The sequence below is a fragment of the Panicum virgatum genome, chromosome 7N (genome assembly GCF_016808335.1).
Source record: "Panicum virgatum strain AP13 chromosome 7N, P.virgatum_v5, whole genome shotgun sequence".
NCBI classification, from domain to species: Eukaryota; Viridiplantae; Streptophyta; class Magnoliopsida; order Poales; family Poaceae; genus Panicum; species Panicum virgatum.
Window position 1 is genome coordinate 262,229 of NC_053151.1, and position 15,611 is coordinate 277,839.

The 15,611-nt window shown below is 48.6% G+C and overlaps 1 protein-coding gene across 2 annotated transcripts; it reads right to left on the reverse strand.

Moving 5' to 3' along the window:
* Positions 1-2,995: 2,995 nt before the first annotated feature.
* On the reverse strand, positions 2,996-12,476 carry LOC120681707 (double-stranded RNA-binding protein 4-like). 2 transcript variants are annotated; one of them, XM_039963329.1, is made up of 6 exons: positions 12,243-12,476; positions 9,708-9,970; positions 5,490-5,700; positions 5,265-5,399; positions 4,956-5,158; positions 2,996-3,281 (listed from the first exon to the last, which is right to left on the reverse strand). In XM_039963329.1, the coding sequence occupies exons 1-5, from the start codon at positions 12,325-12,327 to the stop codon at positions 4,977-4,979; spliced, it is 876 nt and encodes a 291-aa protein (XP_039819263.1). In that variant the 5' UTR covers positions 12,328-12,476; the 3' UTR covers positions 2,996-3,281; positions 4,956-4,976. The 2 variants fall into 2 exon arrangements, with proteins under 2 accessions (XP_039819263.1, XP_039819264.1); XM_039963330.1 differs by lacking the exon at positions 12,243-12,476 and adding an exon at positions 11,816-11,966.
* Positions 12,477-15,611: the final 3,135 nt, after the last annotated feature.

The window sequence follows — 15,611 nt, forward strand, 5'->3', positions numbered from 1 at the left end:
GCTACGGAGGCGCTCCGCGGTGGTATCCAGCATTGGGAGGGCGTCGGTAATCGAGGCCAGCGGCTCCGCCACTTGGATGGGGCTCATCCCGAGTGGCACCAGAGCGGAGCTGGCTTCGCTCGCCCAGTTGGCGATCCGTTGGGCCCAGCACGCTAGTCCAGCTGCAGCTTCTCCGCCGCCGCGAGAACCTCAGCCACCTCGCACTCTTTTCCCGCCAAGCGCGCCTCCGTCTTCTTGCATGTCTCTAGACAGGATTCAAAGACACGCTCCATGGCATCCATGGTGGAGTTCCACCTGGCAAGGGATCTCTTCTCCTCCTCGATCTCCTCATGGATGAAAGACTGCTTGGTGGCAGTCTCCTCCAGCTCCTTGCGCCACCTTGTGAGGCGGGCCTCCTCTGTTGCGCTGGCCTCCAGGCACTCCTTGAGGAGTGTCTCCTCCTTCTGCAGCGCCTCCAATTTGGCACCAGGGAGCGCTCCAGTTGGGTGACCACGAGGTCCCGCCTCTCTAGGGAGCTGCCCCTCTCCCTAACCTCCGCCTCGGTGGTCTCCAGCCTCTTGGCTGTCCCCTCCAGCTCTTGGTGCTAGCTGTGCAGGCACTCTGAGGTCGACTCAAGGTCCTTGCGCCAGACCTTGAGCTCCGACTGCAACCCGACCAGGCGGACCTCCTCCTCGGTGATGGCCTTCTCCCGCAGCGCCAAATTTTCTCCCAACCGGCTCCAGCGACCTCCCGATTGTATATCTTCAGGAGGTTCCGCTTGTAGGTCTCCAGGTCGGTCTGGAGTTGGGACCGCTCGGAGGTAGCACGGGAGGCTTCGGCCTTGGTGCGCTCCTCTAGGTGGGCGTGCCAGTCGCCGAGGCGCCGGAGCTCAACCTCAAGGGCCTCCCACACCAGCTGGACCACCTCCGCCGCCTCCTCTGCAGACCGATGGAGCCAGAGTAACACGCAGGGGAGGGGGACCCGGTTCACCTGTGCAGGATCCGAAAGGAGTGCCGGGCCGCCGAACACCTCCTGTATCTCCTCGCCTGCGCCTTGAGGGTCGGAGGGGATCGCGCCATCCCCGGGCACCGGATCCACAGAAGATGGACCCCTAGGTGAAGCCTTCTCCAGAGGCCTCAGGAGTGGCGCGGGGTGGCACGGAAGCCACCATGTCCACCACCGGGTCGGATGCCTCTGGAGCTATGGGAGCTGCCGAGCTTGCCACAACCCCTGTAGGTGCCGGATCCGCCAGGGGCGGGGCGTCCGCTGACGCACCCGGCACCTCTGCAGCCTCTGGGGCCTCAGCACCTGTTGACCCCGAGCCGGACGTCGCAGCACTTGGCACCGCTTCCGTCGGCGCCGGACCTGCTGCTGATCCAGTCATCGCCGCGGGAGCGGGCCACGCGGGGAGGGGCGACTTGGGCCGCCTGGGAGAGGGAAAGGAATGAGGAGGAGGGCCGGCTGGGTGCTGGTTTCTAGTTTCTTCCTCCTTTCCTTTTCTATTTCCTATTTCAAACCAAACTAAATCTATTTGAATTCAAATTTTCAAACCACACTCAATCAAATAAAATTATGCACCAGCATGAATGCACAAACAAGTTTAACCTAGAAAATTTTTAATTACTTGTGAAACAAAATTAGATTAAATGCAAGACTAAACATAATAAACCTTAGAAAATTAAATAAAGCCAATTAAATTTATTTTTAAATAGGAAAATTAAATTAGGGTGTTACATAACCCCCTACAAAGAAAACAGCCATCGCAAATGTCATCTCTGGCCGTGAATCAGAGGAAGGGGCGGCGGTGCTCGGCCAGAATCCGGCGAGGAGGCTCGCTGGCGGCGAGGGCCCCGTGGGGGAGGAAGGAGAGGAGCTCGATAGCAACCTTTGGATGGCCTTAGGAGGGTCTGAGGCGGTCGGTAGAGGTGGTGCCGTGGCGAACAGGCGCGGGCGGCACTGAGGTTCGGCGACAGGGCCGTCGGATTAACCGGCGTTACGTATTTTTCTGGCAGCTTTTCTCCAACGGCTCTATCCATGTGAGCTGCCTATATATACCCCTCCAATGGGTCATTTTGCACACTCTTGACACCAGGCAACACTCATACACTCATTCTATTGTTAAGAGTCACCTTGAGCTTCATATTCCACTTATTTGATCATTCAATCATCCAAGAAGCAAGGCTAAGGACTTGAGTAGGGAGAAGTTTGTGTGTATCCGTTCTTAGTGATCAGTTCTTGCTCAAGTGAAGGCCCTAGCTTGTTACTCTTGGTGATTGGCATCACCTAGGCGATCTTGGTGATCGAGGTGCTTCTTGCGGAGCTTGCCAAGTTGATTGTGGGAGCCCGAAGAAGAAGATTGTACGTGGCTTGAGCTCCACTACGCCGGGATGGTGAACGGAGACTCTTAGTGAGCACCCTCGTCTTGGTGACATGGGAGGTGACAAGACTCTTAGTGAGTGTCACAACGTAGATTAGGGGTGTGTGCCAACACATCGACACCACGGGAAAAAATCTGGTTGTCTCGTGCCCACTCTTTACATTCAAGCATTTACTTTCATGTATTTTTAACTTCAAAAAGTTAAACAATTAGGTTCTCTATACTCTCTTGTGCCACTATGCCAATTTTTATGATTTTTTATCCATGTTTGCCACCTCAATTGAGTGAAAAAGAAAGAACGAAGAAAAATCTATGAAAAAAGTGTAAAAATTGCTTGTAACACCACGAAGGGAGGCCAAACAAACGGATTTGATAGTTGGAGGGTGGATACCCAGTTTTATAGTTGAAGAACGAAAATCAGATTTTTATGATAGCTAAGAGAGGAAAAGTAGACTTTGCCTTTAAAAAACACACACACACTACCAAGTTGATTTGGCAAGGTCGAAAAGTTCTTATCAAACTGCATCGATAGGCTATGCTTTCCAATCAACACATTATGCACAAGGCACAAGGCGATCATAACGACGGTTTCCCATATCACTTATCGTTAAAACCTGTTCACATGAGTAGGAATGAAAGCACAAGGTTTGCATCTTTCCAGAATACCACGTTGTATTAACATGTACAGACCAAGCACAATCGTTCGGAGAGATACAGGACATATCTTTACATAAACTACGCATACATTAGTCGGATACCACATTAACTGGTTAACTTCTAGAAGTCCTAAGTGGGAGGAACAAAAGTACATGGCCGAAGTTTTGTTCGGCAATGGCAAAGATGATTAACCCTAACCCAACAATCCAATCAGTTGAAATATCCAACTGAAGAAACGACACCATTAACGAGGTGGGCCTTGACGAACCTGCCAAGGAAAACAAGATTATCAATTGATTCAACGATTGAAACTCGGTGCATTTTTTAAGAGATAGGATAGCAGCATTCTTGACAGAACCAAAAAAAAACTAAACAGAGCCAGCCATGAGGATTAATTGCTAATATTTCTTACCACAACCAGTACCTCTTTACGCCTTTACACATATAAGAAAATATATTTCATCTAGTTAATCAAATAATAAACATAGCAAATATGCCTCAAGCAACCAGAACAACATTATTAGCAAAAACAAACAAGTCAGGTAACAAAAATGAAGTAATAGAATACATGGATGTTTCAAGCAAGTAGATCTAACTCTTTCCAAGTTCCAACACACTGAATAAGATTATTGTCTAGAGTGCAAAGTAACTTTGGAAATCCACAGTAGTTGGCAGGGAGCATGCTTATATCAATTGTCAATAAAAGACCTTGAGGAAATATTTAAAGTTTGTTTCTTATTTTGAAGACTTGCATGGTTGCTGCAGATTGGATACACTGACTATTTTCTCACCGTTAGAGCTATTCCCTAACCCACTTGTCATCTTTATCGAAAGGCATGGCAAAACAGCTATATCATCTTTCAGACCTCTCTCGTGCATAGTTTAACACAAATTATGGGCAGGGCAAAAAATTAAGACCACCATAAGAAGGCTTGGTTCTTGTGTGGTTCAGTTCATAAAAAGTTAACTTTTGAAAACAGTGAAGTCAACCTCATTGAATTTGATAGGAGCATGTGCATAATGATCAAGATAACAGCATGCATCATTAACAAATTGCCATTCTTGTACAATCATTTTCTGAACTGTACAGAAGAGGACATAACAGAAGGATACAGTGTCTTTTTTAACTATTACTAGCATAGCAATATTACTGATTTATCATACCTAGGTAAACATAACGATGTCCTAATAATATGTTTTCTTCCGGCTTTCAGGGGCCGCTATAATAATGTCAAAAACTATTGGGGATATTTTCTCAAACTGCTACTGTTTGATTGAATAAGTGTACAACTTCGATCCACATAATGCTACTTCTAAAATGAAAAAAGTCAGATCGCATTATGTACTTAAAATGTTAGCATAACAATGCACATTAGAGGAAAGAAGTCCCCTCCCCCTTTACTTTCCATCAACACAAAACATTACAATGTCATGCAACTGGAAATAACAATTTTAGTAAACTGCCAAGGAAGTGCAAGTGTCTGGCATCAGGAGATAATTTCAAACATCAAGCCAAATCAAGAAAAATTAGACAAAATAAAGAAGCCCAAATTATAAACCACACGCTCTTAGTATATTTTCTGCAAAGCTGAACCCTACAAAATTTAGCACAAGTAGTGGACAAATGCAAACTTAGGGCCTGTTTGAAGGAGCTAAAGTTGAGTGCTAAACTTTAGCACATATTAGCATCCATGCACATGCTAAAATTTTTTAGTCTTGGCTAAAGTTTAGCTCATCCTATTAGCACTCCCGTTTGGAGCTAGTGCTAAAGTCTAGCACTTTCACCCATTAGCACTTGGATCCAGGGCCTTAGCATAATTCACTAGATAGTACATGGTGCAATATAACGCTGCTTCCAGTAATACTAATAAGTTCTTGCAATTTTCGTCCTTGATTTGCTTCACTGTAATGGCATAACCTAGAAATTGTCAACTGAAAATACCTTGCGTTGATGGGTGAGAAGTTAATGCTCCTTGGCAACCATTGTTTCATTGGCCTCTGCTCCTCCAACTCTGTTCTTTGAACTAGTTACAGCTTTTGCAGATGGAGTGGCAGATGTGCCAACTGCTGGTACAATGCTGTGTCCTTGAACACCTAATGAGGAAGATTCATCTTGTGACACAGGTGCTACATGATCTGGTCCGCCTGCAGAGGAGAGGTAAAGCAACATTTAACACTTGAGCTTGAGAAGGTTGTAGTCATGCTGTAACATTAGAAAAGGCATATCCAGTGTATGCAAATGGAGATGTACCATATGCTGCATATGCAACAGGGCGTGTAAACTTTATAGGAGTAAAAGTAGTTGGGGTGCTTCCAGAAGATTTGATGGCAGTGATGAGTTGCTTCTTTGACCTAACAATTCCAATCATACAAGAGTTACCTGTAGCTGCAACATTGAACTATTAGTTAGATGATGACAAGGCAAAAGATTCATTGGCGCTTGATTTTTAATCATGACAAAGGGAACATAAGACACCTAAGATTGACTTGATCGCAGCACGAGCTGCATTCTGCTCTGCGTCCTTCTTGTTGGATGCAGCTTCACCAGTATAGGTATTCCCATTAAACACCACAGATGCAACAAACATGGTGAAGGGCTTTTCGATGCGAAACACAGAGTAAGAGGGCCAAGTGGTTTTTGTCTTGACAGCAAATTCATAAAGAATTGATTTGCAGAACACCGCATCCTAAACAAAAAAAAATGTATAATTAGATGCAAAAGGATTGAACATTATAAATATATATTTGGAAAGATGAGAAATTGCAACCCCCACTAGCATCTCGAGCATATATCATACAAAAGAGATTTTCTTTTCATTTTCTGAGAGGAGAGGTGCGAGGCAACACACTCCAAACCAGTGGTGGAACCAGGAATTTTCATGAAGGGAAGGGGGGGGGCGTGATCGGTGTCTTACAATATATACTATAAAAAATCTACATAAAGCTAATTGTCTTTAAGCTAATTTTTTTGTTACTTATACATTTAGAACCTGTTTGGGAGGTATTGACTCTGTCTTCATATGTTTTATGCAAACTAAAGCACTGGGGAATGAAAATCGTTTTACAAATCGAGATGAAAATGAACTTGAAGCAAAATGAAGCCAAATTCTTTGGTTTCGCTGGTGAATCGGCTTTGGGAGAAGCCCTTATTTTGACGTTTTACTAAGGATTTAGATAATAAAAATCTTATAATGGGAGTAAAACCTATAGAGATGAAAATTTCACATGAGAGAACAATCAATAAATAGCTGTGCTAGTGCACTCGTGCCACAGGGTTGGTCGTTCGCGCGTAGGCATCCTACAAGTGACAGATGCCACATGCAGATAAGTTATAGCCACTTAACACTTGATTCCTCAATATAAATCGACCTTCTTGTCTTTCCGGTACAATTAATCTTGTTGGTGTATATGTGAACCCATGTATAGAGGCCCACCTAGAGGCCCATGTATAGGATCTATATATCCCACCCTTCTAGGGTTTGGAGGAATACAAGCCATTATTCTCTCCTACATGGTATCATTAGCCACTCGTCGGCGGAGGGGACGTGGTGGTGGTGCTCGAGGCACTCCGGACCCGACTCCGGCTCCCACTCCTGCTCCTGGCCTTGGAGGTACGCCCTGGCCATCCTTCAGCGCCCCATGGCCAGGGCGCATCCCGATATGGCCGTTTCAGGGTCAGGGGGGGCCTCGTCCTCAGCCCAGCCGGCGGCCATGCTCGCCGCTGCTGCTCCCCTGTTTGCGCCGTTCTGGACCCCGCCCGCTCCACCCAGCCAACAACCGACCTGGCCTGGGGGTGGGACCAGGCCGCACTGGCGCAGTCCCTCAGCACCATGGGGCTGACGCCGCCGGTCAGCACCGAGTGGATCGCCGACTCGGGTGCCTCCTTCCACACCACCCCACATGTCGGCATCCTCTCCTCTGTCCGACCCGCACACCCCTCTTGTCCTTCTTCCATCATAGTTGGTGACGGGTCTTGCCTTCTTGTCACCGCCATGGGTTCTGCTCCTGGCTATTTTCGTCTTCCCAATGTCCTTGTTGCTCTTCAGATGGTTCATAACCTTCTTTCCATTCGTCAGTTTATAGCTGACAATTCTTGTTCCATCGAGTTTGATTCTTCTGGCCTCACTGTAAAGGATTCGGCCTCCCGGCGTCCGCTACTTCGGTGTGACAGCATGGGGCCCCTTTACACCCTTCGCCTTCCTTCTTCCGCTGCATCACTCTCGCCTTCTTCTTCGTCCTGGCCGTCTTGGTCTGCCGCAACGCCGTCTTCCACCATCTGGCACCGCCGTCTTGGTCACCCTAGCCGCGACGTTCTGGCTCAGCTCAGTTGTAGTACCGATGTTCCTGGTACTAGGGCTCCTACTGAGCCCCTCTGCCATGCATGACAGCTCGATCGTCATGTTCGGCTCCCTTTTTCTTCTTCGCATGCGACGCATGCTTTTGATCTTGTTCACTGTGACCTGTGGACCTCTCCTGTTCTCAGCCTCTCTGGCTACAAATACTATCTGGTGGTGGTTGATGACTTCTCACACTACTCTTGGACTTTTCCTTTGCGCGCTAAGTCTGAGACCTTCCCCACCTTCCTCCACTTTTTTGCCTGTGTGTCCACTCAGTTCGGCCTCACCGTTAAGGCCGTCCAGTGTGACAACGGGCGGGAGTTCGATAACTCCACCTTCCGTTCCTTCTTCCACTCTCGGGGTGTTCAGCTGTGTATGTCTTGTCCGTATACCTCTCCTCAGAACAGCATGGCTGAGCTGATGATTTGCACGACGTCATTACGTCGTGCGCACCCTTCTGATCCAGGCCTCTCTGTCCCCGCGCTTCTGGGCTGAGAGCCTCCACACCGCCACCTATTTGCTCAACCATCTTCCGTCCACTACTTCTCCTGCTCCCACTCCACACCACGCTCTCTTCGGCACCCCTCCTCGCTACGACCACCTTCGGGTCTTCGGGTGTGCGTGTTACCCTAACACCTCCGCCACTGCTCCTCACAAGCTGGCGCCCCGCTCGACTCGGTGTGTGTTCCTTGGTTACTCCCCTGGCCACAAGGGGTACCGATGCTTTGACCTCACCTCTAGTCGCGTCCTGATCTCCCGACACGTCATCTTTGACGAGTCGGATTTCCCCTACTCCACCTTCTCCACACCTTCTCCTGACACCGAGCTGGAGTCCCTATTTCCGACTGACCTGGTGGTTCAGCCACCTTTACCTGTCTTTCCTTTCCCTGCAGGTTTTCACGGCACACCGGCACCGCTTCCGGTGATCCCTGCTGTGCCACGCGCGGCCCCCGGACCTCCGGTCGTGCCGCACGTGGGCCCGGTGTCTCCTGCTGCGCCACGCGCGGCCCCGGTGCCTCCCCCGGCACCTGTGCGGTACGCTCAGCCGTTGCAGGTGTACCAGCGTCGTCCGGCGCCGCCGCGGTACACTCAACCGGTGCAGGTGTACCGGCGTCGTTCGGCCCATGTATAGGATCTATAGGCCCATGTATAGGATCTATATATCCCACTCTTCTAGGGTTTGGAGGAATACAAGCCATTATTCTCTCCTACAAATCTTCTTATCTTTTCAGTGCAATTAATTGCTCTTTAATCCCATGCAGATTGACAAAATTAATTAGTAACTCTAAAGGATTTGGGATCTACTTGGGGCAGCTAGCTATCTTTCTCTCCGAACTTGTGTTTTTTGCCCCTTGGATTGCACATATGCACTGTGGAACTGTTACTGCACAGGGGGCTCTAAAAAATTTACTGGAGTTGGGGGCGGGGGGGGGGGGGGGACGGCCTGCTGGCACCCCCCTGGTTCCGCCGTTGCTCCAAACACCGCGCCTGCACCACATGCCACACAAAAACACACATGTGCATCCAGTACACAACCTAGAAACTTATTGGAGGCATCTCCAAGCAACCACAAAGCATGGGCACGTGCTTCCTCACTGAAAAATGACCTGGGTGCATGCATACTTTTAAATATGGTGCCAGTGCCTATTATAGGACTTGAACACAGTGGACTGAGTGCAAAATATGCAATCTTAACAGATGGCCACAGGCCATCCACCAGCTTACAAGAAATTCTGTTCATGAGCATATTAATAAACAACAAAATAAAAAGGAGAGTTCCAAAATCAAACAGGAAAAAAGGAGTGCAGCAAGTTTAATTGAAAACCTCAGGTTACTATCTTACAATAATACAGTTCAGTATGGATAAGCAAATTCCTAGATTTTAGTGGGGCGGCGAATTTGGATACGCACAGCCACCGATGTGGGTAGTGCTGTGTGAGATAACCATTGGTGTTAAGCAGAGAAGTATGCACATAGGTGTTAAGCCATAAGGAAGCAATGAGGAAACTTGTCAACTGTTTCTTCGGATAAGTTAGGTAATAGGTATCCACATTTACATAGATAATCAAAAACTCCAGAGTCATTAATGCTGTCATTTCTGATGCCCACAAATCATAAAGCTATTACATCCATGAATAAAATGCAATGAAAGGAGGTAACAGAGCAGAATTGTAATTACCCAGGTGTATTTGTTGTTTTTAAGGCAGCTTCGTGTTTTATAATGTTTTATTTTTGAAGGCAAAATACTAGCTCAAGATTGTCTATAACACAATTCACATTACATACATAAACATCATTGTTCATGAGGTGAAAAGATGATAAACTATTACCACAGGGAGCAGCTTCAAAAGGTATACCTGATCAAGCAGCCCAAACACCTCTTTAATATCACCCTCTCCAATTGTTGCCAAGATCTCACAAGCCAGTCTTGCAGCATCTTGCTCTGCTTCCTTCTTCCGACTGAAAGTACCAGTTGATGAAAACTGCTTACCATCCACTTCCACTGTGCATTTGTACTTAGGTTGATGATACTCGCCCTCAAGCTCAACCTTGTAGATCGGCAGCTTCTTGTGTGTTTGCACACAAAACTCTTGCAAGCGGTTTTTATGCATATATTTCTCTGTGCAACACAAACCACCAATCCATAAAATAAAAGAACAGTTAGATAATTTCATTCTTCAGAATCAGTTCACCAACAGAAATTATACAGGCAGATTGAGATATTTAAGATCAATGTATATAAACTAAAAGCAAGATAATTCTTATAATTTATTTGATCAGCCATAGACAAGAACAGATTTATGCAAAATGATACTGGGTCAGTCAACCATACAAAAAACGCAAAAGCAATCATGTAAGTTAAGTAAATCTGTGTAAATTAGTAGTAGTTAAGTGTTTGATCCAAAACCTCTTTACATTTTTCACAACACTGCAGAGGAATCGAAATGTAAACTGTACAATGAAGGACAATGAAGCGTAACAGAACAGTTCTCAAGAAAATCATAAACCATGCATGCATCCATTCCACCTAGTCTTCTCTGCCATTTTTCGAATTCACAAACAAAAAAAGGATCACACTCTGGCACTGCATGTTGTAGGCTTGGGCCCTAGCCCCTTGCAGCAGTACAATGGAAGCAGTAGGTGCAGCAAGTGAGCTGGTAGGAGTAACAAAATGCTGCCAGATGTCTAATTGGTTATTAAGTGGGTGAGCCGCATCAACAGGCAGTCAGTGTTACCCAGACACCTGAGATCTAAGAAATTTTTGCTAACTTGGATTCTAAATGATATTTGCGAGCTGAATCAGATACCAGAGCCTGAGTCAGATTCTTACATAGTGCCTGGAATATAGGTAACAATGGTAGCCGATAAAGATGTCGGTGGGTTGGACAAGGACAGTAGCTTATGCAATAGTTTAAAAGTGTTCAGTCGGATTGAGATAGAGTTAGTGATCGTGTCCAGTAAAAATAAAATTGATAAATGATAAGTTTGAGAATTGAGATAAATTTAGGAAAGTGTAAGAGATGAAGAACATCTCATAGGAGGCTTGTTATACTCTAAAATTGGGCAGTGTGTGCAAATTTTATTCAAAAGAAACATCTCTCACACTGTTTCTTTATGTCCCAGCCCCTTCAGTTCCCTCATCTCAACCAATGACCATCCACCTTCTAACACCTTAATCCCGTTCAGGACATGCTGTTTGACATGGCCCAACCATGCACACCAACTTCTAACAGCCTAAGAACATCAAATCTGATGCATACCATCAGTAAAAATTATGGCACTGAAAATGTTAGAAGTATTTGAAAAATAACATATAGACATAAACTTAAGCGGAATTACACAAAGCAGGACTTCAACAAACTCAAGTTTGACTCCATAGGGGTTAAAAATACAATTGCAGTCGGGGTGGATACAGTTAAACAACGATGATGAGACAGTATCACATAATGAGGAGTGGCGCAGTGCATGTGAGTGAAGGGAAACGACCTTCTGCGCAACTACAGGGAACCCAGGCCAATGACCACTTGCCAGTCTTACCCCAAACCAGTCTAAGGACTAATACTTGATGAAGGACAAGTAGTGTTAAATTATGTCAGCACGCACGCTAACATACAATACAAACCTGCTGTTACAGAAACCAACATTCCATAAAAGATTCACAGTACTAAGAATTCAGAACATACACCTATTTACCAGTAAAACAAAAATAACTTGCTAATACCCAAAATGAACCAACTCTAACAAAACTTAAGAAAATCACACAACTCCATAAAACATTTACGACAACGATAGGTAACGGCAAAGAAACCAGCGCTGAATTCACTAGATGACTCACAGACCGTCACAAAACTAACAAAGGAAGAGAAACAGGAGGAATCAAATCAGTACATTTCAGCGGCAAAGAAACACCTCTGCAATACATCTAAACCGGCACTTGATCCTAATCGTAACATGAGCTCCTCACCAAGCTCACATGATCCGTTGAATCCAGAGGTGTCACAAGACCAATCGACGTCGAGTACGCTGGCAAACATCCCAAGCATTCCTTCATAGCCCACAACACCTCTCGAGGGGAAGAACCGTGTGATTACTGAAGAAGCGACTTCTGGATTGCGGCCTCACGAATTTTGCCCTCCCCATTCCCCAATGCACCCTCGGCTCCACATCGCGTTCTCTTCCGCATACCCGCCACGCCTCGATCCAGTACCCCCAAGTTCCTCGCCCAGGCCCATAACCTCCTGCCTCGTGAGAGGTGGGATCTACGCTCAGGGGCGAGGACACCCCGGGGCAAGGTGCTCTCGACCAAACGCCTCCTACCTCGCGAGGCGAACACGCTTCCCCCCAAACCATCGCGAACGAAGAACGGGCAACGGGAAGGGGAGAGCGCTCACCGGGCGGGACGGCGGCGGCCTCGGTGGTGGTGCCGGTCGCGGTGACCTCCATCTCGGTGGCGGTCGCGGTCGCGGTAGCCGCCATCACAGTGGGTCGGTGGCGGTGGGGACGACGCGGGGATCGGGATTGGATTAGATCCTTGGATGAGTAGCTCTCCCAGACAGCAGTCACAGTCCACAGCACCAGGGATCCGCGGATTGGGAAGAAAAGCTTCTTCTGGCCTCGACTGTTATTTTCCTCCGGTAAATTCTTTTTTACCGCAGCTCCTTTCCGCGGATGAAGAAAACCTTTCTATAGTCGGGTAGGGAGGGAGCCGCGGCGGCAGTGGTTGAAAAAACCCAGAGGGTAAGCAAAGGATCTACTAATACAATATTTTTCCAATATATGAAATCCTAAACTACCATTCTTTGGAAAAAATTGTATCGTACCACTAAAAAATCTCAAAGTTAGATATATACCATAATTATCTTACAGCCCGTTTGGATGTCGATATTCAAGCTCTAAATTTGGAATTGGCATTGAGTGACTCCAATATCTGTTGTTTGGTTGGCTAGGGAATTGGCATTGGAAACTAAGTTCAATACCAAGCGGTATTCAGCTTACCACCACCCTGCCTTCCGCGATTCCGAGCCATTCGGCTCCGTATTGGGCTGAATTGTCGCCCACCACCCCGACCGCCTCTCTCTCCCACAGCACCATCCTCCCCGCCGATGCAGATGTGGAGTTCGCGGGCCGGCGGCAGCGTCGGCTCGTCCTCACGGTGCAGCGCCCCCTCCCCTCAATACATCGGCAGCCCTTCCTATTCTTCCTTGGCACCGGCGGCCCCTACTCTTCTTCCTCGGCGCCGGCCCCTCACTCATCTTCCTCGGCACCGGCGGCCACTTCACTTCTTCCTCGCCGCCGGCCCCTTCCTCTTCTTCCTCGGCACCGACAGCCCCTACTCTTCTTCCTCGCCGCCGGCCCCTTCCTCTTCTTCCTCGGCACCGGTGGCCCCTACTCTTCTTCCTCGCCGTCGGCCCCTTCCTCTTCTTCCTCGACACCGGCGGCCCCTTCACTTCCTCGGCCGCCGGCCTCTTCCTCTTCTTTCTCGGCACCAACGCCGCTTCGTCGCGCCCCTCGGCCTCATGCCGCCCCCTCCGCCACGTCCTGCGCCGCGTGCTCGACCTCGCCCTGCCCCCGCTGTGGAAGTGCTTCCAGGCCCTCGCCTCAGGCAACGCGGCGCGGCGCTGCTAGCAGTGGAGTCCGGCGTGAGGGAGTAAATCTGCGGCGTGAGAAGGAGCAGTGGAGAGAAGGGCGAGTCCAGTTCAATTCCATCCAGCAATGTCATATACATCCAAACGATTGCTTTCATATCCGAACCCATTTCAATACTTGGCCTGATTTGGTATTGGGCTCAATTCAATACCAAGCCTCCCAATATCAACATCCAAATGCAGCCTTACTGGTATGTGGAGCTCACATGAGTCAGTAACATATGGGTCACGATGGTATATATATCTAAGTTTAGGATCTTTTAATAATATATAGATCTCATTTTTCCTTCTTCTATACTTGATTGTTGCTTTTCAACATCACTATGTTTCATGGAAGTGGAGGTGTTGGGTTCTCTAATAAGTTTTGGTAGCACTCCAGCAAGCTACTTATAGATTAGGATCAGATGTAGAAGCGGATACAACATTGATCCATGGAGGCGGAGGATAGCCGGTAGGTGATAGTGCAGAGGATAAGAAAGATAAGAGCAAGATAGGACAAGAACTTGATACAATAGCTATTGTAACACCTCCGGTGTTTAGCACTTTTTAAACATGCCATTAACATCAAATGACACAGTAAACCCTATTTTGGTGATTACTTAAAAACCGAGTTCCGCTTAAATACACCAAAAAGTCAACTCTCGCACTTTTGCTCAAATGAACTTTTGCCCAAAACAAAAGTTGTAGAGTTTGACAAAATAAACAACTTTCGTGTTCAAAGTTTTTCAAGTTCTAACATGAAATTTGGAGTTAACCCCGAAAAACAAGCGGGATCATTAAACTTGAATTCAAATTCTAAACTTTCAAATCATCGCTCAAATGCAGTTTTGCCTGAAAGGAAAGTTGTAGGAAATTTAATTTTGAACAACTTTCGTGTTCAAAAATTTTCAAGTTTCAACTGAAAATTTTGAGTTTGGATCAAGTCAAAACGTTGACTTTTCTTTTCTCTCTCCACTCCTCTTTCTCTCTCCTTTCTCTCTCTCCCTCGCTGACCCTCCCCTGCCCGAGTGCGCAGGCACTCGAGCACTAGGCTCGGTGCGCCGCTGCCGCCGCTCGCTACGTACTGCGGCCTCGCCGCGCCGCTGACCCCCACCCCCGCTCGAGTGCGGATGCCCCGCAAGCCCGCTGACCTTCCCCTCCCCTCCCGTCGAGCCTGCAGCACTGCTGCTGCCTCGCCTCCCGTCCGCACGCCACCCCGCCATCATCGCCTTGCCACCGTCGCACTGCCGTCCACACTCCACCGACGCCCCCAAACCCCCTCGCTGCGCCCTGACCGCCATCAAGGCCGCTCGGCGAAGCACGCCACCGCACGCCGCGCACGCGCCGCCGCTCCTTCCTTCTGCGCCCAGCCCCTCCTCACGCCCTCACTCCACCTTTTAGCTCGTGCCGCACTTGTGCACACGCGCACGTCTCCCATTCCGCGCACCTGCGCCCCACCCCTTCGCCCAGAACAGCCAGCGCCGCCGCGCCACTGCGCAGCGCCGCCGCGCCACTGCGCAGCGCCGCCGCGCCCCCATTTCCGCTCGCCGAGCCACGGCTCTCGTGGAGAGCCCAGCTCACCCCTCCTCCACCCCCACCGAGCACCCAGCGAGCTTAATTTCACCCCCAGGCAACTCCCAGGCCCGCCCATCTCCACCCGGAGCCTCCCAGTGCCGCGGAACACCGCCGCCGCCGTCGTGAACACCGCCGGCCGCCCGCCCGCCGCGGAACTCCCTGCTCCGCCCCTCCCCGACTCCAAGCAACCCCCGAGCTAGCTTCCTCATGGCGCCGTGAAGCTCCCCGTCCTGCCCTTGCCCTTCTTGTTGCGCCGGAGCGCCGCCGTCGCAGCTTGCCACCGCCGCCGGCTGTGCTGCTGCACCGCCAACCCTGCTCCGGCCATCCCCGTCGACCACATCACCCACCCCTAGGTAGAGCTCGGTGAGCTCTCGCCCCTGGACGCCATCCCCGCCGCCGCCTCCCCTGTTCTTGGCTCCGGCCAAGGGCATGTCTGTGAACCCCCAAATTGTTCCAGGGGCCTAGATGCAAGTTTACATTTCCTTTTTCTTTTTGTTTTGAAAAACAGCAAACTTGTAAATTCGTTTAAAAATCGTAGAAAAATCATAAAAATGAAAACTC